Source organism: Xenopus tropicalis, chromosome 7 (genome assembly GCF_000004195.4).
Source record: "Xenopus tropicalis strain Nigerian chromosome 7, UCB_Xtro_10.0, whole genome shotgun sequence".
NCBI classification, from domain to species: domain Eukaryota; kingdom Metazoa; phylum Chordata; class Amphibia; order Anura; family Pipidae; genus Xenopus; species Xenopus tropicalis.
Window position 1 is genome coordinate 38,501,609 of NC_030683.2, and position 25,750 is coordinate 38,527,358.

General features: G+C 38.4%; 1 protein-coding gene across 7 annotated transcripts in view; it reads right to left on the bottom strand.

Moving 5' to 3' along the window:
* mypn (myopalladin) overlaps positions 1-25,750 on the bottom strand; it is a 79,760-nt gene that overhangs the window by 28,812 nt on the left and 25,198 nt on the right. For 4 of the 7 annotated variants that reach the window (XM_002936865.5, XM_004915897.4, XM_004915899.4 and 1 more), the window contains one exon: positions 6,295-7,230. The exons of the other annotated variants lie outside the window; for them this stretch is intronic. In XM_002936865.5, coding sequence (XP_002936911.3) covers positions 6,295-7,229 — 935 coding nt within the window. In that variant the 5' untranslated portion in view covers position 7,230. The remainder of the gene's footprint in view (positions 1-6,294; positions 7,231-25,750) is intronic. 7 annotated transcript variants of the gene reach the window in all.

Genomic DNA, 25,750 nt, shown 5'->3' on the forward strand with positions numbered 1-25,750 from the left:
CAGCGTATCCTTAATTTACAGAAAAAACAGTTTAGAGTTTTGTGAATTAAAAACTGGAGAATTTCAGTGAGTTGCTGGGACAGCGATTCTTTGTTCCATGTATACAGCTGCATTTTTAAGCCTTTGTATAAATATTCTTTTATGATTGTTAAATACAGATTTTATAATTTATCACAACATCCCCTGTACAAATCAGTAGCCTGGCACAAAGACACTGTAGTCCTTGTGACTACAGGATCAATACTTGTATTATGCGCTGTACATGTTTTTCTGGTATTTCCTAAGCCTTCTCATTCTTACCATTCAGTTCTGAAGGTTCATGCTCAGAAATTAACAATTCCCTTTAATATGATTTTGTCTGATGCGATGGTTTCAATTAAGAAATCCTGAAGTATCTCGGTGGCACTTTTAATGAATGTGAATGAATATGAAACTTGTGTAAATAGGACCTGCTGCCACCTTGAGGAAGGTTCTCTGCACTGGATATCTACACAAACACAGTATGTTTCCATACTGTAGAGCTAGTTGGGAAGGGGATCCAGACTAAAGCCCAGGGTGATTGTGGTATAAAAGCTAATTTGGGGTTTTGGATATCCCTGAAACTATAGGAAAGTCACTGTTCAGACCACATTTACCAATATTTATACCTATGTTCTAGGGAGCAAAAGAGCAAGCGATGGTCTGATCCCATACGGGTGCCACCCATAACAGGTCAGGTATGGGATCTGTTATCCTGAAACCCACTATCCAGAAAGTTTGCATTTGCAGAAAGGCCATCTCCCATAGACTCTATTTTAATCAAATAATTCTAATTTAAAAAAATGATTTCCTTTTTCTCATAATAAGACAGCTGATTGTACTTGACCCTAACTAAGATATATTTAATCCTTATTGGAGGCAAAACAACCCCATTGAGTTAAATAAATGTTAAATATATATTTTAGTAGACATAAATTATGGTAATCCAAATTACAGCAAGAAAATCTGGAAAACCCTTGGTCCCGAGCATTCTTGATAACAGGTCCCATAACTGTACTGCTTTTTTGTAATGAAAAGTTTATTGTTTATTGTTTATTGTTTATAGATGCAAAGGTCATTTTACATTATACTTTTTGACTTCTCTTTGTATGCAAAACTTTTGGATTGCAACCATCAAGTGCTTTCATCAGTTTACTGCTATTAACTATTGGCAAATGTACTCGAACTTTGAAAAGTGAAGCCAATGGCATTTTTAGCATTGGTGCCGAGCCTTGAGCTTCCTCCGCTGTGCTTTTAGCCGGACAGGTTTCTAATCTTATGTACAAGTGTTTGCTGGATGCGTCTCAATTTTTTTATCAGCAGAACTGGTCATTTGACTTCGGTAGTAGCCTAAAGATACATTACCAGGCACAGCTGTTAAAATGCATCATATCATTTTAGGACCTGTTTTGAAAGATGCTATGCACAAAAACAGCTGTGAAATGTTTACACCACCTAGAACATGTTTATTTATGGGGTATTTAAACTTTTTCTGAGGGGGGTTTAGAATACAGAAAAAACAGGTTTTCTTGGTAAAATGGATGTGTGCATGCTACAATATTGAAAGAGATGCAGAAATAATATTTTAATGGCAGATTTCTCATATTTAGGTAAATTAGGATTCAGTTTTAGGGCATGCATATTTTTTCAAGATTTGGGGGTCTTTAATCCCTAAAAAGAGTTTTGCTCTTTAAATACAAACTCGCCCATGTCCTATTCATTCCTAGGGGATTTTCAGAAGTATATTTATCAAATGGTGAGTTCTAACTTTCTCTCATTGATAAATACGCTTCTAAAGTTCCCATAGGAATGAATAGAAAGTGGTTGAATTTTTCTGTGATGAGCTCTAATCTCACATTTTCATAAATCTGTACCAAAGCCTTAATGGATAGATTTTGCCCCATATATGGACTAATAAGCCATTGTTATGGTTAGGAATGGCCGAATTAGTAGTTAATAGGGGTCATTTACCAACTTCACTTCCTCCCTACATGAATTGTCTGAGGTCTCCACACTCTGTTTAAGAGCACAGAGACCTGCGGCTGCAGCACTGTATTTAAGGGCAGGCAAGGGGAGGCAACAAGGCGTTCCCTCTTCCCATCCATTAAAGTAACAGTTATACCAAAAATGAAAATGTATCAAAGCAATTAAGCTATTATGTACAATTGTAGTTCCAACCAAACATGACAGATCCAAGAATAGGGGAAAATAACATTTATATGTACTACTTTTGTATTAAATGAATTTTGCATTTCATCCCAAACTATCTACTGTTAAATGCCCAAGAATTTAGACATGACATTGCAAATTATCAAGCAGAAAATGAGGTTGGGCTGTAATATAAACTGATGCTACTGGGCTGATTATTAAATTCTAATGCTAATTGGATTGGTTTCTGGGCTGCCATGTAGTAATTATCTGTATTAATCAGCCTTATATTTATATCCTGTAGATGCAGTATATTTTGAGTCAGCCCCTAAGCTCAGGTAAGTGACAGCTGAACAGAGTATGTGCAGTGAATCAGCAGAAAAGAAGATGGGGGGTTACTGGGGCATCTTCAGAGGCACAGATCTTCCTGCTAAAGGACTGTGGTTGCCTTGAGCTGCTAAAGGAGTCCAAAACATAATGTACAAATTTCTATCCTAAATGAAAATGTTCGGTAAGGATTAAAGGGACCTTTTCAAGTGGCCAAGTTTCCCATAACTATCATTGTGATACATATTCCCACAGTGTGAAAAATTGTTTATAGCTTTACACCTTGCTGAACTATGAAACTTTAGAAAAAACTTTTGGTTAAAATGAAATCATTGGGCGAAGTGTGGGAAAAAACTTTTGTAAAAGACCCAGATTTTTATATTTGTGGAAAAATTTTTACAAAACTGCTTGGCGAAACGTTTTCATGAACATGAAATCTTGTAGAAAAACAGATATAGGACCATTGCCAAATGTTCCCTTATGTATTGCCTTATTTTGGAGCTTTCTGGATAATGGGTTTCCAGATTGCATACAGATCTAGCATTGCTTCCTTGCAGCTCTGGGGTCTACAGTTTGACTCCAGCAAGGGCATCTGTTCAGAATTTGTATGTTCTTCATGTGCTTGTGTGGGTTTTACTGGGTATCTGGTTTCCCCCACCCTCCAGTTACACAGAGGCAGGTTAACTGGCTCCTGATAAAACTGACCTTAAAGTGTGTGTGAATGTGACAGTGCAAGTTACTCTGAAACAGAGAATATGTCAGCACTGTATAAATAAAGAAATAAAGACATAAAGCCACACATTACATTTCTGCGCTGCTGCTGATCAGTACATTCAATGTCATATAAAAAGGACAGTACATTGTCAAATTCTCAAGAATAAAACATCTGAAATACTTTATTTACAAATGGGTTTCTAAATATTTAAAATATAGCATGCTTTGTACTAGGTAGATGTTTAATGAATAAACTACTGAAGTGCAGACAATGGGATCAGATTTGGAAGCGGCAAATTTCACATTGGATTTTTAACTCCTAGTTTTCTGTTCTTATTTCATTGCCCATTCAAATTTTTACATTGAGGATATTGGCCCATAGTGAATTAAGATTAAAGGGCCCATTACAGGACACAATAGCAAAAGAAAAACACCACTAACACTGGTTATGTGATAAAAGATGTCAAGTTTGCTATAGCAACCTATACCTATAGCAACCAATGATAAAGTAGCATTTACTGGTCAGCTGTTTAAGGACAAACATTACATAATTATATAATTTAGTTTTAGGGAAATCCTACCCAGCTTGCCTAATTCTATGTATTTGTACACTACTATTCCCAGCAGTATCCCCAGCACTCTACTGTTACAATACTACACTGGGAGTACAGTTTGTTTAAGAAGCATCCCACACTACAGCAGAAAGTAAGGGTTAAACACTGGGTACTTGTCTGAAGAGTCTACATCAGTTTTACTTTATACCCTCATGGGAATGGTTACCCATGTCAAAAAAATCAAACATTTCCATGTCCCTTATAGGGTGGTGTAAGAAAAGGCACTACATTAGGCCAGGTACAGTAACCGACAGATGAACTAATTTTTTCACCAGGCATGAAAATTTGTGGTTGTGTCAAAAAATGTCACAGTTGCGTGTGTCAAAAAAGATATGTTCCGCAGATTATTTGCTGTTAAGCAAATTTTTCAGAAGTTTCACTGATTTTTCGCAAAATGGGACAGATTCGCTAATAGCAACCAATCAGCAGGTCACATTTACCGGTCACCTATTTAAAAGCGAAGATCTTATTGGTTGCTATGGGTTACTGCACCTGGGCAAATTAAGTGCCTTATAATTACATATGGGGGTATCACTCAAAGAATTAGGGGCATATAAAAATTCAAATTTCTGAAAAAAAGATGCATAATTGTCACAAAATGTAACTGCGCTTTTCAGGGAAAAAAACATTGCTTTTCCAGAACCAATTTTCCAGAACCATGGAAAACAAATCAAGATTATATTTTAAGAATTTGGCCCCTAGGGCTAAGAACAGATGCAGGCTTATAATCACTTTTATAGTGTGTTCAAATGTCTGAGTGTATTTGGTGCAGGTACATCATTTTTGCCATGTGCCCACCCCAATACCCCATAAAGAATAGTTCTCATATGACACAGCACACCTGGGACACGTGCTGAAAGTGCTTATAAGCAGTAGTTTATACATATACATATCCTAAGGGTATGTACCCAGTGGCATTTGTACACTTTGGGTTGGATTTTCCAGTGTTCCACCACACAGCAATGCAAGTGTTAGCTGCAACATTTCTACTAGGCTGCGCACTTGTGTAAGCACAGAAATTTTGAGGCCAGAGTACAAAACAAGATGGGGTGTGTGCAGATAATTTTGTGCAATTATTTAGACCTACCCACTTTTCGGCGCACTTACCCCCATATGTAATAAAAGTTTGCCCAGGTGCAGTAACTAAGAGCAATTAGTAAGATACAGGTAAATGCCTCTTGCTGATTGTTTGCTATAGGTGACTAGACCTGAAGCAAACTTTGCACCTTTTACTACATTACCCCTTATGCTTTTTTTTTAAAGAAAGATAAAGAAGAAAAAAAAAGTAGAGAATATTAATTTTTGAGCACATCCCTATTGAAAACCCAGTAACTGCCTCTAAAATGTCTTTTGCTCCCAAAATGGATGATGGTACACATACATTTTGCCACCCACACTAAATCTTCTCCAGAGCATGACAAAACTTTTGCATTTGTACAAAGGTATTTTCTGATGTTTTCAATTGGCCAGATCCCAATTGGGCAGGTTTAAAAATCCAGTCTGGGCAAGGAGCATATCAGCTGGTTGATGTGGTCCTTGTCCTGATAAACTGCATCCCATCAATGTGGCCAAGGGCCAAACAACTGGATCATTCAATATCACCCACCTCAAAGGCATATTGGGGAAAGATCTGCTTATTTAGCGACCACAACAACCAGTGAATCTTTCAGTGTATAGCCAGCTTTACACAAAGTTTGTATCCCACGTCTAATTACAGATGCAAGTGAATTCTCCAATGAGAAACACTCCTACCAGCACTATGTCAGTCATCATGTTGTTATATAAAATTTTGGAATTACAGTTTGCTTGCCTATAGTACATTGCAGTCAAACTTCTCAAGATCGGATATAGGGCTGTTTAGGTGTTCAGATCTATTTCAAAGAAAAACACATTTCACTGCTAGCCTATTATAAGTTATACTGTACATTCTATGTTGCTGATTGCCAGCACTGTAGAATTTGCATTTCTGGGCAACATACAACGTGGCAAGGTTAAAGGCCCCAGCAGATAAGGCATTATTGTCTTGCACAACGATCATATGAAACCAGAACTGAAAGTCAAGATTAAAGAGATCTCATTGGAGGATTTTCTTACATAAATTATTACTGACCCTGGACTGGAATTTGTAATCACATAGACAGTACTATGTCCAACTGGTTATAGTGTAATAAAGTAAATTTGGATAACAGTCAAAATTGCATAATAGAGTCCCTTTAGTAGATGCCTGCAAATTCTGATTGTAGCATCCTCTTGCATGTATAATTAAGTGTGGCCCGCCTTCTTGCCAGAGCTCAAATGAAGGTCCATTAAACCATTGTTATCATTTATATACAAAAGATCATTTTTTAATATTGATGTAATCAATGTTGTCAGTCGTCTGCACATCCAATTGTTCAACTTTTTTTAAAAACAGGTGACTAAATACAACTGCCCCCAATAATATGAAATGGAAATATAAAATAAGAATATGTACCTTACTTCAGGTGGTGGAAATCCAACCACAATACAGTCCAACTGCACTTTGCTCCCCTCAGTAACTTCCCTACTTTTTAATTTCTGAATAAAATTTGGAGGTCGCCCAACTGGCTCTTCAAAATAAAAAGAGGAAGACTGGGTATCGTTTTCAACTTGCAAAGACTCCTTTTCACATTCTGGATCCACTGCTTCCAAACTATTAGCTTCCTCAGAGATAGTAGTGTTTATTTCTGTCTTTTCTGGCGTGTAGTGAGGCCTCTCTCGATTTTCTAACTGGCAAGTGTAATTAGAGATGTCCTGCTCAAGTGTCCCACTTTTTAAGTCACGTTTGCTCCTCCGATTTTTTAATGTCTTTGGCCTAATTCGCTTGGAACTATTGGCTTTGAAAAGTGACGATAGCTCCTCAATAAAATCTGCAGCTTTATTCAAAAATTCCTTTTTTGACTCAGTTTCAGTTCCATATGGAGTGGTTCTCTGTGGCTTTTTCAAATCTTTCGTTTCCTCTGTAGAGTTTTTCAACCCTTTTATGACATGTCCCTGATAAAAATTTAACTCTTGTTCTCTGTCATTGACTGTTGGTATGCTCTGTCTGGTTACTGGTGGTCTTACAACAGGCCTAGACTGTCTTTTTAGTTCTCTCGGCGGACATTTAATATCAATCTGTACCTCTCTCTGGTTCCCATCTTGGTCAATGGCTTGTCTTGCCAAATGTACACTTTGGTCTAATTCTTCCTGGCTCAGAAAAGCAGAAAGATCAGTGAGGTCATCAGCTTCGCATAAGTCGTCTACTCTACTGGAGCAGACACTATGACGATAAGAATGAGATGAAGAGATTGATAGACTGCTCTCTTGGTGTATTCTTGTTTCAGCACTATAGTTCTCTCTCAGAATCTGAGAAATAGACGAAGAAGCTTCTATATTCTCGTCTTGCATGCTGTTGACGAAAAGACAGATAAGCTCAGTAATGTGAATATACCTGCTAGCTCTTTATGTTACACACCAGGGTTTCACCATGTTCCTCTAAATGATATTTTTCTTGTACAAGCTAACAAAAGGCATGAAATATTCTTCACTTTGTTGTTATTTTTGTTGTAAAATATGAACAAGACATTTAAGTATTTATCTGACAGAGATTCTATTTAGGCCAAAGCCACAATACTGACTAAGTGTAGCACAGTTTCTGTCTGGCTCTCGTAGTGCACCATTCATTTTAATAGGAATAAAGAATGTGCCAGTGTCTGACAAAAGCCTAATAAACTGTGAAATTCTAAGAGAAGAAAGGTAGTAAAATTAGCTATGATGTACTGCACATTCTGTGTTGTTCAAGACTACCTATGTGGATTTCAGAGGTTATGTTTGACTGTAGCATAAAGTGGATACATTTACAGCTTATCCCACAGAATCTTGGGTTTTAGACTTGTTAAAGCTGGATAAATATCATCTTAATTATGCCCAATGACATCACAGCCTTGCTCCTGATTTCAAATGTTAGTTGTCTGTCCCCCTTTCATCAGCTGCCTCCTTTGTCCAGGTTTTGTCACCGGTAAAGGTGGCAACCCTAAATCTAAGGATCTTTACATACACTTAATTAGAAGCCAGGTAACCTTCCTGTATGTTTTTGGAGTGTGGGAGGAAAACAGAGTACTCAAAAGAAACCCATGCAAGCACAAGGACAAATGCCAAGCTCCGTGCAGTGGTTGGATTAAACCAAGGACCGCAGCACTGCAAGGCAGCCCTAAATACACAGTGTTCCATAAAATCTTGCATTTAATTAATTTTCAAGATACTTAAACCAGACCATTGAACACAACATAAACAAAGAAAGAAGATGGCACACTCCCATAGCATAAAATCAATGTCACAAATGTATTCAATAAAAGTAATGCATGTCCAATCTTTAATAGTATGCATTTTGTTGTGATTCATCTTTCTCGGGGAAAAAGCTGTTTATGCTACTTTGAATACATGTTTTGATTTTTCACAAGAAATCCCGGAGTTGCTGGTCTTTTTTATACTATATATATATATATATATATATAACAGGTCAAGAATGACGGCACTCGTAGGATTTCCACAAAAAGGCAAAGAAAATAAAGATTTCTTAAATGCAAGTGGTGAGATTTATTGTGTCCATCGTTTCAGTCCTTTTACTAGGACTGAAAAGTGGTTTGTCCCTGAGGAAGAGTACAGTTAGTACTCGAAACGTTGGATTTTTTTTTGAATAAAATTTTTTCACTTTATCGTTAAGTCCTTGTGTGTGCGGCTCTCTGTTCATATATTGTCTCATTTTAGCCAGCACCCAGGGCATTTGAACTTTTATAGGGTGTGCTCCACTCTTCCTTGTATATATATATATATATATATATATATATACACATCAAACAGGAACATCTGGCACTCACGAAAAAGAAAATAAAATGCCTGGGTGCAGAGTTCAAACAAGTACACAGGGAAAAAATGGGAAGCCGCACACACAGGTCTTAGGATGATAAAGGTGATTTTTATTGCCAAAAGTGAATTAACGTTTCGGCTGTAGCACCAGCCTTTCTCAAGCTTACACCAACAAGTGAAAGAAAACCATAAATACTGTGCATGGTGGGAAATTGTCATTGTTTGATGACCTTGAGAAAGGCTGGTGCTACAGCCGAAACATTAGTTCACCTTTGCCAATAAAAATCACCTTTATCGTCCTAAGACCTGTACGTGCAGTTCCCTTTTTTCCCTTTATTCCCTATATATATATATATATATATATAAATATAATATGCCCCTGAGGAAGTCAAATAATGACTAAATGTGTTGGTCTAATATTGCCACAAGCTAAATGTATTTCTAAAGCATTTGTATTACTTTTATTGAAGAAATTTGTACCATTCATTTTATGCTATGGGAGCACACCCCTCTTCTTTCTTTGTTCATTCATGGGTCCTTGTAGACAGAGGAGTCTGCACAAAAATGTACAAAAACACTACCTTACAGAATCACTTTGGAATCTGATTTTAACTGACTGTTTTATTTATGGACATTTTTAAAGCTGGCTGTGGATGACCAATTTGATGGCTGCACCATTTACAGATTTTACTTATATACACCATAATAATAATGCCGTTAATATATTTTTTATATATGGAACACAACATGCCTTACACTTTTGTGGGTATGAACCCATACTTTTAAGGAAAAGTGCATTACATATTTGTATACAGTGAGAATAATTGTAATGCTTTGTATCATATATGTTGTATTACTGTATTGTAGACCCCATTGCATGTGTTGACTCCACATTAATTAACATTAAGCATCTTTTTTCTGTAGAGTAACCCACAGAGCTGCATTGTGGGCATCATAGTGGCTCAGTGGGTAGCACTACTGCCTTACTTTGCATGTGATATCCATGTGATAAATCTGATACTGTATATCCTATCCATCAAAGACACGCATAGCTTATATACTAAGCAGTGGTTTAGGGCCTTTACCATTGTATTAATACCCTTTCTCAGCCCAGCCAATGACTGATGTCTATGACAGCACGCACACCAGTTATTCTAGTCCTTTACAACCGCTTTCCATCCACATTCACATCCACAAAGCAGAACCTTACCTCAAAAATATAAAGTATTTTATGAAATTAAGGGTCCGATTCACAAAAGGTCGATAACGCTTATCACATGTTTTTTTGCATTAAAAAGCATGCAATAGTTAAGTCCCGATTCATCAAAGTCATTTCGCATGCATTAAGACGCATATCAAATGCGCAAAAAAACACACTATCGCAATGCGTTATTTACCTCGCATTGCGTTAATTCTCGCATAGAAATAATACTTATGCATGATTCACAAACACATATGAAGCGTTAAACGTGCTAAATATCACATTAGTCTGTGTGAATTTAACACCTACTTGGGGTAGGCGGCACTTAAAGAAAATTGTGGTTGGTGAGCCTTTGGCAACACAACATGGCCTTTGCAGTGTTATTTATTCAAGTATGTGTTGGCCCTAGAGTGATGCATCCTCCAGTTTTCAGGGAAATGGTCATTTTCAGAAAAGTAGTTTTCCGAAAGCAATGGTTACGTGCATAAAATTGTGCGCTAATATAGCATGCGGCGAAATATATTGCACACAGCGGGAAATAACGCACGCGGCAGGAATTAATGCTCATCGCGAGTTGAATAATGCAAAGAACATTCCATCTTAATTATGACACCTGCCCTTTTAGTGAATCGAGCGTTAAGTCGCAAAAAATAAGAAGCATTAACATTTTTAACGCATGCTATAAATAGCGCTCGTTTTATCGCCCTTTAGTGAATCAACCCCTAAGTATCCACTACCTCAAAACATAAGGATATTAGAAGTCACCTTGGAGTTTCATAACATGAGAAGTTAGCCAGTAGTCTTGTGATTCTCTATGGTCACTCCAATATTACAATACCTTACAGCAGGGGTCCCCAACCTTTCTTACTCATGAGCTACAGTCAAATGTAAAAAGACTTGGAGAGCAACACAAGCACCATAAAAGTTCATGGAGGAGCCAAATAAGGGCTAAGATTGGCTATTAGGTGCCTCTATGCACACTATCAGCTTACAGGGGGCTTTATTTGGTAGTAAATCTTGTTTTTATTCAACCAAAACTTGCCACCAAGTCAGGAATTCAAAAATAACTACCTGGTTTGGGGGCACTGAGCGCAACATCCAAGGGGTTGGGGAGCAACATGTTGCCCTGGAGCCACTGGTTAGGGGTCACTGCTTTACAGTAAGGGGGACATCATGAATAATATTATTATTTTGTCATCCAACCCTAAATTGCAGGGTTTATATATACTGTATGTTATATATGTGCACATTATGGACATCATATGGTGTGCACAGATGAGACTGACTAGGAATGCACTATTATTTCACGGTTCTACAGTTCTAGAGTTTATGCGCCTATACCAGCCCACCCCTCATAAATACAGTGCTGCTCAGATCATTGTGCTCTATTGTAGAGCACCAAGACTTGCACTCATTAGTAGGGAAGGGTACCAAAAACATGGCAGCTTGCATCTGTTTTTTGCCATTTGTAGGAAACAGAGGCATCAGCCTAGCATGCAACCACTTTGGAAAAGGGGCAATTTCAGAAGACAAGGCAAAGTTCTTTCACCTTCCTGTGTAAGCTGGTTTGTATCTCTAGCTCTGCCACAAAGGTAATGGTGTGGTGCCAGTGTGGGGGGCACACAGATTTCTACCCTTGCCTAGGAAGCCTTGACTTAGCTCTGATACAGTGGCTTGCAAAAGTATTTGGCCCCCTTGAACTTTTCCACATTTTGTCACATTACAGCCAAAAACATGAATCAATTTTATTGGAATTCCACGTGAAAGACCAATACAAAGTGGTGTACACGTGAGAAGTGGAAGGAAAATCATACATGATTCCAAACATTTTTTACAAATAAATAACTGCAAAGTGGGGTGTGCGTAATTATTCAGTCCCCTGAGTCAATACTTTGTAGAACCACCTTTTTCTGCAATTACAGCTGCCAGTCTTTTAGAGTATGTCTCTACCAGCTTTGCACATCTAGAGACTGAAATCCTTGCCCATTCTTCTTTGCAAAACAGCTCCAGCTCAGTCAGATTAGATGGACAGCGTTTGTGAACAGCAGTTTTCAGATCTTGCCACAGATTCTCGATTGGATTTAGATCTGGACTTTGACTGGGCCATTCTAACACATGGATATGTTTTGTTTTAAACCATTCCATTGTTGCCCTGGCTTTATGTTTAGGGTCGTTGTCCTGCTGGAAGGTGAACTTCCGCCCCAGTCTCAAGTCTTTTGCAGACTCCAAGAGGTTTTCTTCCAAGATTGCCCTGTATTTGTCTCCATCCATCTTCCCATCAACTCTGACCAGCTTCCCTGTCCCTGCTGAAGAGAAGCACCCCCAGAGCATGATGCTGCCACCACCATATTTGACAGTGGGGATGGTGTGTTCAGAGTGATGTGCAGTGTTAGTTTTCCGCCACACATAGCGTTTTGCATTTTGGGCAAAAAGTTCCATTTTGGTCTCATCTGACCAGAGCACCTTCTTCCACATGTTTGCTGTGTCCCCCACATGGCTTGTGGCAAACTGCAAACGGGACTTCTTATGGTTTTCTGTTAACAATGGCTTTCTTCTTGCCACTCTTCCATAAAGGCCAACTTTGTGCAGTGCACTACTAATAGTTGTCCTATGGACAGATTCCCCCACCTGAGCTGTAGATCTATGCAGCTCCCCCAGAGTCACCATGGGCCTCTTGGCTGCATTTCTGATCAGCGCTCTCCTTGTTCGGCCTGTGAGTTTAGGTGGACGGCCTTGTCTTGGTAGGTTTACAGTTGTGCCATACTCCTTCCATTTCTGAATGATCGCTTGAACAGTGCTCCGTGGGATGTTCAAGGCTTTGGAAATCTTTTTGTAGCCTAAGCCTGCTTTAAATTTCTCAATAACTTTATCCCTGACCTGTCTGGTGTGTTCTTTGGACTTCATGGTGTTGTTGCTCCCAATATTCTCTTAGACAACCTCTGAGGCCGTCACAGAGCAGCTGTATTTGTACTGACATTAGATTACACACAGGTGCACTCTATTTAGTCATTAGCACTCATCAGGCAATGTCTATGGGCAACTGACTGCACTCAGACCAAAGGGGGCTGAATAATTACGCACACCCCACTTTGCAGTTATTTATTTGTAAAAAATGTTTGGAATCATGTATGATTTTCATTCCACTTCTCACGTGTACACCACTTTGTATTGGTCTTTCACGTGGAATTCCAATAAAATTGATTCATGTTTGTGGCTGTAATGTGACAAAATGTGGAAAAGTTCAAGGGGGCCGAATACTTTTGCAAGCCACTGTATATATACACACACACACAGAATATGCAAGCTTAATTTAGGCATTTGGCACTCTGGGGATGGTGGGTGATGTTCTAATAACAACAAATGGAGCCCAGCAGGTTAAATTACCCCCATTTTTAAAGGAAGCCATGCCCTTTGTAAAAAATATATCACAGAAAAAACATTGTTTTATATAAATACATTTTTTTCATGAAAAATATATTTCTGTGCTTAAACATGAAAAACCAAGGACACACACATGCTAGGTTATTCAGCCAATGAATGGACAGACAGACAGCTCTTCCTGCTATAGTTGAAAGCTAGATGTTTTCCTGTCAGGTGATCAGTGAGTCACACACAGAACATCACAAAAAAAGTGGTGCAAGGTGAAATATGTAAAAGGGCAATATTTACTTATTAGGTATGTATATGCCAGTTTTATATACATTTCTTGGTCACTTATTAGAATGTAAATTTCAGTAAACCAAATTGAGTTACACTCCTTTAAAGCCTTCTTGCAATGCTCTCTATTCTGACTCTGACCCCGGGTTGGGGGCAGGGCAAATTCCAGACAGCAGGTTCCCTATGGTATATAAGGAATAATGTTGAATGTAGGTATTTCAGGATACCTTGCATTGCCGGTTAGCTGTAGTGCCAAATAACTGAGGTGCATGCTATAAATAGTAAAAACAGAATATTCAAGAAAGTTAATGTTTATAGTCTAATAGAGCCACGCAGTAGCCCAGCCAGTAAAAATTCACTTTCACTAATAACTTTTCTACTTCCAGCAGAAAATCTTTAATTAGTACACGTGGAACAGGTGCTGACTCTCTTGTGTTACTGTCACTCAATGACATTTGCAGTAGTAGCCATAATTGCAGAAGCAGACACACTCACACATTAGCTCTCTGCAGTTTCTTTTCAAGGAGCTTTATAGATCATCATTATCCCAGAGGCGACTCCTATATGCTGTATATTTACTATTTATCTTTTAGCACAGGCCTAAAGGGCACTTCGCCTAGAGATTAATTTATAGTAACATGAAGGCAATAGATGGTATTGTAAGACAATTTGCAGTTGGTCTTTAGTTTTTTGTTTTTTTTATTTATTGTGGTTTCTAATTTTTGTAACTTTTTATTCTGCAGCTTTACAGTTTGGAATGGGTTGCTGGGCTCTGCATGCTCTAGCTACTGGGTTGGTTTAAATGGCAGACTGGAAGATAAACAGAAAGATGTATTACACACAAGAATAAAGAAATACAATAATTACAACATTTCTATTCTTTAAAACAATCTGCTTTATGGAAGAACCCCATCAAACAGTATTTTAAACTTTAGGCGAAATAAAAACACAAATAATTTAAAAAGGGCAATTGTAAATTGTCTGTTACAAGATTACAGGTATGGGACCTATTATCCAGAATGCTCAGGACCTTGGGCTCAGGGCCGAACTAGGGGTAGGCAGAAGAGGCAGCTGCCTAGGGCGCAACGATTGGGGGGCGCCAAGGCAGGTACCTCTCCTGCCTACCCCTAGTGCTACTTTATCATTGCCTCACTTGTCATTAGCGGTGGAGGCAATGACTGATCTAATCGCACCGCTCCCCCCCCCCTGCTCCTCCTCCTGTGCTTTGGCACGCATGCGCCGTTCGGGGGGCGGGGAGGTGGGCGGAGTTGGCCGACCGGGTTGCCTAGGGCCCGCCCCTGCTTGGGCTTTCCAGATAAGGGATCTTTCCATCATTTGGATTTCCATACCTTAAGGGGCTGATTTACTAATCCACGAATCCGAATGGGAAAAATTGAGATTGGAAAACGAACATTTTGTGACTTTTTCGTATTTTTTGCAACTTCTTCGTAGCCATTACAACTTTCGCAAATTGTCACGACTTTTTCGTATTGAGTGCTCGAAAAAGTCGCAAAATACCGATCATTATGAAAAAAACGCATTCGGACGCTTTTCTGACGTTCGTGGATTAGTAAATGTGCCCCTAAGTCTACTAAAAAATAATTGAAACATTAAATAAACCCACTAGGATTGTTTTTCCTCCAATAAGGATTAATTATATCTTAGTTGGGATCAAGTACAAGGCACTATGTTTTATCCTTATCCGGAAGCCCATTATCCAGAAAGTTCCGAATTATGGGAAGCCAATCTCCAATAGACTCCATTGTAATCAAATAATTCACATTTTTAAAAATGATTTCCTTTTTCTCTGTAATAATAAATAGTCCTTATTGGAGCCAAAACAATCCTTTTGAGTTTAATTGCTGTTGAAATATTTTTTTTAGTAGACTTAAGGTAGGAGATCCAAATTACAGAAAGACCCCTTATCTGGAAAACCCCAGGTCCCGAGCATTCTGGGTCCCATACCTGTACAAAGAAAAAGGAAATCATTTTATTAAAATGGAGTCTATTGGAGACTGTATAGTATTAATGAACCACGTATTTATTGGGAAGTGCAGGAATTCAGATCCCAGAATCCACCATTTCACAATGGAACAAGGAGAGGGAGGGGCTGCATGACACTGTAAGTGGAGTTGTGAAATGGATTTATTTGCCTTCATGTATGTCTGTAAATACATCGACATGTTTTTTTGGCAGTTCATATAGTATTTATACACCTTTTTTACATGTGTAAAAAGTTTACAAAGTTGACAAAGGCTGGTGTTACAGCCGAAACGTAAGTTGTCGTGCCTCTTTAAATAAAGCATTTGAATGGAATCCTAAGTCCTGCGTGAGCGGTAGCTTTCTCCAAAATTTTATATATATATAGATATACACATTTTCCCTTTAAGGAGTTGTAAACCCAACTATAATGCTGTCTCATTGCGCCCCCTTGTTTTGCTATAGAAGCTGATGAAAAATTATAGATGAATTAATTATAGATGCACCAATGAGAATTCTACTGATCATTATAAATTCACCAATGAGAATGCTGATTTCCAGCACTATGTCAGGCATCTTGCTGTTACCTTACATAGAGGTAATAGCGGTTATTTTTTTCCTCATTATATTACACAGGAATCAGACATGGGGATAAAGGACAGACTTGTTTAATGCTCCCAACTCCAGTTGCAGGAACAAAGAACATGGAGCCAGATTTATACATATCAGCTGGGATTCTCATTGGAGGATTTTTTTACACTTTAAAGCAGCCACTGGCTGAAGTTTTGGAAAAGTTTTATTATATAATAAAACTTTTAAGAATACAACCCCAATGTTGCTGGACTAGAGCTCCCAGCATGCCTCAGCCTTCATTATTCTTGGATTTGTAGTCCAGCAACAACTGAATAAAGTTAGGTTGAGCAGTGCTGTGCAGCAGGGTTTACTACTCCTTTAAATGTTCTACAAGTCTTTCAGTCTTCCAGTGTAGTTGCATGAAGTAAAGATCATACAAAATACAAATGAATGTATAAATGAGTTAAAAAGTGTAATAACTCAGAACAGATCATACTGTCACTAAGCCTTTATAACCACATCTACGTGGGGGATGAACGATGTAAGATTCAGTATCCTCCAAAACACACCTTTGTCTCAATAAGGCACACATCTAATGTAAAGTCCTGGGATTCATCTGGCACCTTTTTTACTCTTCCATCTGCCATGTGTGTGTTCCCATACTATATTCAACCATTTTGCCATGTAATAGATCTAAAACTGAGACAGTGGGTCACTGAACTGATAACTGAGGTTAAAATACCTTCCATGCATTCTTCCACTCACATGTAAAGCTACTCAAGGACAGTAGGTATTTAAACCATGCATGCTCTGTCTTGCCAACCAAGGCTCAGTTGTAATCTTCTACAGCCTTGACTTGACACATTTTGGAGATATTTTGGAAACCTCAAAAAAAATGTCTCCAATTGCCTTTATCTTGTCTTAGTTTTGTCACAAAAGGTAAAAAAAAAAATATAAGGTTATGGCCTAGGGCTTTGATTTTTAATGAAAATAAGATTTACAGAATCTTACTGTATTGCTTCACTATAACTGCCAGTGGGGAATTTTTGTGTTTTTAATTTGTGCATGTTCACTAGATATGGAGGCCTCCATTATACCTGGAGGTACCTGTCAGTTTCAACGCAAGTCATTGCTCACTAATAGCTGCTACCCTTAATTTTGTAACTGCTAAATACCAGCAGTAATCACAGGATGGAACTAAGGGCAGGCCGAAGAGGCAAATGTCTAGGGCATAGCACTGGGGAAGGGGGGGGGGGGTGCGAGGGAAGTACCTCTTCTGTACCCTTAGTCTAATACCTCATCCCCCCACCACCTGCTCCTCAGTTCAACCCACCTCTTTTTTGCAAATTCCCACACTTGTGGGGGGGCAGAGTTAGGCAAGGAAGCCGACCCAGCAGCCTAGGGTGCTCAGCCAGCTTGGCTCAGCACTGGTAGTAATTGCCTTATATGTGCCCCTTATATATGTACTATCCAGGGCATATCTACAATATATTTTAACCCATAGGGTTAATGTGCCCCTATGGCTTTAAACCCTACCTTTCCTTTTCTCCTTGTTACTGGGCAAGGATTGATGTAACTATTTTGTATTTCCATTTACTATATTACTGGCCCAAGGCTAGACCACACCCTACCACACTTTAATATAGTGTTAAGAAAGGGTTGGATCTTTCTTGGCCTGCAGCATCTGACCTAAGTGGATGTCTCCAATAAGTCTGGGATCCACACGGCCCAGAAGGTTAGGCCCTAAGGGGACCAATACCCTTAGAGAAGTTGGGGAGCAGTGACCCCGTGAACGAGGGAACAGCAAGCGCAGAATATCACCTGTTATAGCATGTTTAGAAACGGGAGACAGTCAGACTTATTTGGTAAGAGTAGTTTCAGGCTCCAACTAGGAAGTTGAAGGATTAGTCTCCTTTACAGGCTCTGCAGCCTTATTGTAGGGACCACGGTTAAGACACAGTTATCAGGCAAGTGCTCATCCTTGAACCACGTCAGCTGTTTGGGATCCGGTCCAATAAGGTGGACATCCTAAGGACAAAGTCTATTTCCCAATACTCTCCACAGTGGTGCAGAACTGTTCCATATCTATGTATATATTATCCTGTATCTTCAATACAATAAATTAGTTACTTAGTTGTTTGCAAGAACTTCTAGCATCCATATACTTCTTTAATCCATTTTGCACTTACCTTTGGCAGTGGGAGGTGTAGTTACACAACACCCTCAATATAGTAACTTCCCCTTAGCGAAGGCCCATCCCGTGGAAGAGGAGTCAAATGTATCCCATGCTCTATCCTTAGCTGGACATTTTGACTTATATAGCCAAAAAGGGGTTACTCAACTCAACAACAAAGATAGTTTCCCCCTCCAGAATAATTCATCAGTAACCCAGTTCTCTGCTCAGTGAATGTAACTCACCTTTTCTGTATTTTAGGAATGCACGCATAGATGTTTTCTGATCAGACCCAGCAACCATATTCAAAATGCACAGAACATACATTTTACAAATTCTAAAAAACAAATCTATTCCACTCAAGTCTTTAATTTTCTGTTTTATATTGTGGGGTCACTTTTCTTTTTTAATGACAGAGTGGTTGCATGATGAGAGCTATGAGATCCTATGCAGATAAATTCCAAGTAATGCATTTTGGGGCCCACATTTTTGGGTAGGTTATATTCTTAATAGGACTATGTTAGTAATACTGACCCATGTCTAGTACTGTTAGCTAAGCTTAAAGGAACAGTAACACCAAAAAATGAAAGTGTATAAAGGTAACTAAAATATAATGTGCTGCTGCCCTGCCCTGGTAAAAGTTGTGTGTTTTCTTCAGAAAGTCTACTATAATTTATATAAATAAGCTGCTATGCAGCCATGGAGGCAGCCATTCAAAGGAGAAAAGGCACAGGCACATAGTAGATAACATATAAAACACTATTGTATTCTACAGAGCTTATCTGTCATCTGCTATGTAACCTGTGCCTTTTCTCCTTTTTCCCAGCTTGAATGGCTGCCCCCGTGGCTACACAGCAGCTTATTATATAAATTATAGTAGTGTTACTGTAGCAAACACACCAGTTTTACCAGTGCAGGGCAACAGTGCGTTATATATTTATTACTTTAAAGCTCTTTCATTTTTTAGTGTTACTGTTCCTTTAAGCCAGCAAAGTGACCCTAATCTCAGTTGCCCTGAGTTAATTTACTAAGTGCAAATTCAGGTTGCAATTCATTGTTTAAGTGTGTAAGATGCTTGCCTATGCGTACTGTTTGTGAACCACCCAAATAGTTTACAAATGCCAGCAAAGTTTAAAAGTCACTTGACATAATGTCCTTAAAATAGAACAGAAGCTACAAAAACTAAATAAACCAGACTGAAACTGGAAAATAAACTACATATGACAACTGAGTGAAGGCAAAGATGAAAAACTGGGACAGATGAGACAATTCATGCTACTATATTTCATGGAGTGGTGAAATAAGACACCTGTCAAAGTGGAATTAGACTTCTCTGTGAGAAACACCTCTGCCAACACAAAGCCTCAGAAAGATTCCCCTGGATGTGACACAGATGGATCATATGTCTCTGTCACATTCCATCTCAGAGACCAAGGGGTTCGGGTGACATCACCTCCTATTATAAAACAATCTTTGCAGTCAACCATCTTCAAATAGACTGACAGTCTACCAAAGGATCTTAAATTCTGTCCTCTCACTGTCGGAAAATTCATTTAATGAGTTTCATTATGCATTTTTCTCTCTGGACTGAAACACGAGGGAAACAATCTTGGGTAAAAAACCTACCACTCAGCACTTCTTTCTGAAAGAACCTAAAAGCAGGGTCTCAGTGCATTCAACATCCAAGTTGATTGCCTGAAGATTTTCCTACATTGACTCAGGAAACCAGTTCTAGTAAATATAAGAAGTGATTTTACTTTGCTTAAGAAAGAATTATAAATGACTTCTCTTATAACAAATAAGAGATTATATGCACTTTGCTGAACACGGTATGATGGAGATTTCAGTTTAGAGTGACAATATTTCTTGCTGTGCATTAGACATCCTAGGTGGTCTGACCTTAAAGGCTCAAATTAAAGTAAAAATATACCACTCTTTTTGACATGAGCTCACTCCAAGTGAATGGGATCATTTCAGAAAGTGGGGTATAGTTTTCCTTAATGAAAATTACTTAGTAAGGGTATCAGATGTCCCAGTCCCAGAATTACTGCTCTGGTTATTGGTTTTTAGACATTCTCTTAAAGAGCCCATGATAAATGACAAATATTCACCAACCATTGTGAAAGATACACAGGCACACATAGATATCACATGGATATAGATTGATATTCAATAAATTTGCAAGGCCTAACTTGACAGATTTCTGAAGTGGAGAAGAAGAGAGAGAAAAAGATTATTTAATAGGATGAAACTTATTCTCTGCTGTTATTTTTACATAGAACTATTATGTGCCATTATTGAGGCAGAGGTTGGAGATGGCACTGTGCATAGTTGAAATGGTATCAACTCAGTAATGAATTTGGCCAAAAATACTTAAAAACAGGTGTTTGACTTTCTGATAACACATCTCACAAATGGACGCCAAGCCTTTTTCCCATTTTGATTAATATTGGGCTGTAGTTAGTGTATCTGGCATGTCATAATCAGTCATCTAGATTGCCCACCCACACTTGAACTCTAGCCACACTTCCAATCTAAACTAGTTGGGTGATAAAATTGTACCACGTAAGGACAACTTAAGGCAGCAGCAAGACAAGTACAGGAAAGGACATTTTGGTATATATATGTTGCCCAGTATGATGGTGGACTTCTAGTGTTGCTTAATTGTAGCACTACGCTCTGGTTTTAGTTCCAGCCAGGGCATGTTCTTTTAGACGAATGTATGTCTACTTGGGTTTCTCATAACAAACCAAAACATATATGTAGGGATGTAGCGAACCTCAAAAAAAAAGTTCGCAAACCTGTTCGCGAACTTCCGCCGAAAATTGCGAATATTCGCGAACTTTGCGAACCCCATAGACTTCAATGGGAAGGCGAACTTTAAAACCTAGAAAAGCCATTTCTGGCCAGAAAACTGATTTTAAAGTTGTTTAAAGGGTGCCACGACCTGGACAGTGGCATGCAGGAGGGGGATCAAGCAAAAATTTCTCTGAAAAATTGACACACGCTGTTTTTCGAAATGATCGGTAATTTTGCGACTTTTTCGTAATTTCCGGCGCTTTCGTAAAGTTATCGTAAGTTTTGCGACTTTTTCGGAGCATTGTAACGTTATCGTAAGTTTTGCGACTTTTTCGGAGCATTCGTAACGTTATCGTAAGTTTTGCGACTTTTTCGGAGCATTCGTAACGTTATCGTAAGTTTTGCGACTTTTTCGGAGCATTCGTAACGTTATCGTAAGTTTTGCGACTTTTTCGGAGCAGTCGTACCGTTATCGTAAGTTTTGCGACTTTTTCGGAGCATTCGGAACGTTATCGTAAGTTTTGCGACTTTTTCGGAGCATTCGTAACGTTATCGTAAGTTTTGCGACTTTTTCGGAGCATTCGTAACGTTATCATAAGTTTTGCGACTTTTTCGGAGCATTCGTAACGTTATCGTAAGTTTTGCGACTTTTTCGGAGCAGTCGTACCGTTATCATAAGTTTTGCAACTTTTTCGGAGCATTCGTAACGTTATCGTAAGTTTTGCGACTTTTTCGGAGCATTCGTAACGTTATCGTAAGTTTTGCGATTTTTTCGGTGCCGGCGAACCCAAATTGCGAACATCACGAAAAGTTCGCGAATTTGCGGACTTGCGAACACCCGATGTTCGCGCGAATTAGTTCGCCGGCGAACAGTTCGCTACATCTCTACATATATGTTGAGATTAAATTGCTTCCTTGTGGTTGTAGTAGGATGTTTACACTTGGACAGGGACTTAAAAGATTTTCCATAAAACACTGCATCATGAGTTGAAATTATATAAATAAACTATGATACCAAAGTGATTATATACTTAAACTTAGATACTCCTGGAAACTTCTCTAATGTTCATTGGTCTGTGTCCCATCTCTAGAGTTTCATTCTTTTTTTCCAGCTAACCCATTGCTGAGATAGGCCAGCAAGGTGCATACAATGAAATGAGAAGGCTCATTACTATGGGTGCAATATTGTTTATCTTCACTAACCAATTACATATCTGGTCTCTCTAGCTTGTAGGATTGTACCAATAACATGGATAGTGATATCTTGTTCTTCTCAAGTAGTGAATCTCCCTGGGAAGTTTCAGTGGGGTAATTTCATCCTTGCACTTTGCAGGAATGTTGCCTTGTGCTGTAACAAAATTATGCTATAGTATTGTGTCGTCTGACTGTAAGCAAAGCAGGGACATCAAAAGAGTAGAGACAAAGTTTACAAACTGCTGCAAGATTATAGTTATTTGTGAGAGTCAGGACAACCTTCCCTGACTTACTGGGGCCCTAATTTCTATCAGTTCCAAAAACTCATTGTTGCACCAAAGTGTTATATTGTTGAGTATGTGTTCTGTGCTAATAAGTGTTCAAGTTGTCATAAAGTAGCAGAGTTCTGCTATGAAATGGTTCAGTGGGGTAATTTCATCCTTGCACTTCCCTGCAGGAATGTTGCCTTGTGCTGTACCAAAATTATGCTATACTATTGTAAGCAAAGCAGGGACATCGAAGTAGAGACAAAGTTTACAAACTGCTGCAAGATTATAGTTATTTGTGAGAGTTAGGACAACCTTCCCTGACTTACTGGGGCCCTAATTTCTATCAGTTCCAAAAACTCATTGTTACACCAGCAAGTCATAAAGTAGCAGAGTTCTGCTATGAAATGTAACATAGTATATTCATGGTAGGAGAATAAGATAATTATAGTTTCTTTATAAATAGCTTTCAGATACTCCAAGAGCTTATACATTGAGCTATTCTCTCCCCACCTTGCACAATAAAGGATGCACCCCCTGAGCCTTCTAATTTGTTTTTTTTTTTGTGTGTGTGTGTACCACAATAACTTTCAGCACTTTGTATTGAACCCATGGACTGAGTTGTTTGTTTTTAACAGTGCTGACAAGCAGGTGGCATTCTGTGCTAGAATTTCACCATGCTTGCTGATTCACCAGAAAAATATGTGGTCTGTTGGGCCAGAAAACAAGCACTGTCTGGGCCATGTTACAAGAAATTGTCAACATGGGAGCCATGTTGTAGCATAGTGGAAAGGGGCTTGTCTAAGAAGGTAAGGTATATTTGCCATTGCAGAGCTGTAATTGGCTTGAATGCAATGTAATTTGACTTTCCCATTGACTCCAATGCATTTTGGCTCAAGTTTTGCTCATCACTATTATACATATCACATCTTATGCCAGTGCCCAAGCAGCTCAAATTTGACAGTGTGGATGATAAGGAGGTTATTTTATGGACATCCTATAGTAAAACCCCTGTTCATGAGTGCTAAGCACACTTAAAGGCATGCCAAGAAAAATGGCATAAAAAATTTAGTTAAACAATGAACCTGTGGCAAAGTAATGGTGTTAGCACCCGTTCCTGCAGTTTAATAATACCCTATCTCCAAATCACCAGGGCTCTCTCTCCTAGGCCATGTAGAGAACACAGATCTAAGTAGATATTAATATATTCTACAAAGAAGATTGACTTAGATTGACTCAGAAAGCAACAGTCCTCCACTGGTTAATACTTCTTTTTTCTTACCATTTCTTCCCTCACTTCTTTTCTTGTTACAATGTCTAAACTAAACAATCTGTAATGATCTGAAGGCTGACCTTTATTATATGTCCTGTTGATATAACCCGAGCAATTGTTTATTTGACTTGTTATGGCAAATCATAAATAAAAACCTTTAAAAATAATACCACATCCCTCCTTGTGTTTCAGTAACACTATAACTCTCCTTACATTTCTGTAATACCACAACTCTCCCAGTTCAGTAATACCACAACTCTACTTGCATTTCTGTAATATCACAAGTCCCCCTGCAGTTCAATAATACTATAACTGTCTGTGTAGTTCAGTAATATTATAACTTTCCTTGCAATTCAGTAATACCACAGTTCTTGTCAGCAATGCAGATGAGAGTTACCAGAGTTCTGCTTGCAGTTCAATAATAGCACAACACTCCCTGCCATTTTATTATCATCAGTGGCATAATTATATGTTACTTGGCAAGTTCAATTTATGTTACTTACAGCGAGTTCAATTTAGGGCCACAGAACAGTAAGCTGACCTACTCTACCAAGATATATTAAAATTACCCATTATTTAGGGAATTACTGGGCTCTTTACACTGCTAATTATCATTTATATAGTGTTGATGTGTTTTGCAGATTTCTATTATTTGTATCAATCTCTGCCCAGTGAAGCTTGCAGTATAATTTCCCTAATAATCATAAAACACTAGGGTCAATCTCATCAGGGGTCATATAACCTGTCTGTATGTTTAGCAGTATGTGTGGAAATAAACCTGGTCAGAGGGGAATGTACCAGGCATGTTGCTGGTGTATGATGTAAGCAATATCATTTCTTGCTTAGAATATATACCCCTTATATTGTTACAGCTTACATAAATATATCTATATATCTCCATTATTCCATATTGCCTACTCATTTGCTTGACACAAAACTGGGATATTGTACACCTGAGCTGTGCATCTGAACAAGTAACTTCTCACCACACCAAGGGGCATTTTTATCAGTGTAAGGGTACAAATAGACTTCACCATATTCTGTCAGAGAGGTACACTACAGTTTTCTATTCAGTTGTATTGTATATTTAGGGGCATATTTACCAAATAGTTAACTTTGTTTTCACCCATGTTATGTATGTACCAAAGAATTCATATACAAGTGCATTGAGAGCTGAGCAGTTCTCTATGGTGTAAAAAGCCCAAATGTCGATACTGCATCCAATAGCAAATCCATTACAATAGGCACACATTTATTGCTGAGAGATTATGGGGTCCAATAATAATTATAGGTTGTGCACTCAGTTATATAACTGTAGTTGAATGGGTTTACCATGCATTTTGGGGATATTAGAAATCAAGAAACTGTGAAACCAGATACAAATCTTTATGAGATGCACTGTGTTTAAATACAGTTTAAACTAAGTTATTCTGGAAAGAGAAGTGGAATACCAAATTTATTACATTGAAAGTCAAACAAACAGAGCATAGAAGTGCTGGGATGGAAAACTCAGCTTTTAGAGGCCTATTCCCAAATCATTTGATTCCAGCACTGTGTCCTTCTCTGGCGCTCCTGCCTTGCATATTTTGAATGACACACAAGCTAGGGGTGTGCCATGGGATGCCCACGTCGCGTTCCTCCTGAATGCATACATACACTGGCCTTTCTCTCACTCATACACACTCACATTGGCACTCACACTTCTGAATAACTGAAGAACATTAATAACTGATATACAGAACCTATTATATTAAACAGAAGAACAAAAATATTATCATAAGGTTCAAAAGTGTGCTTGGACTCACAAACAAATTGGAAGACCATATCAAAATTATTAACGTTAAGAAATTTGAATGGGAGTTTGTTTCTTCAGAGGGAAATAATCAGTGAAGCAAAAGCCATGTTTTTATCTTGGATGGTGAGAAACCCAAGTGCAAAAAATTATAT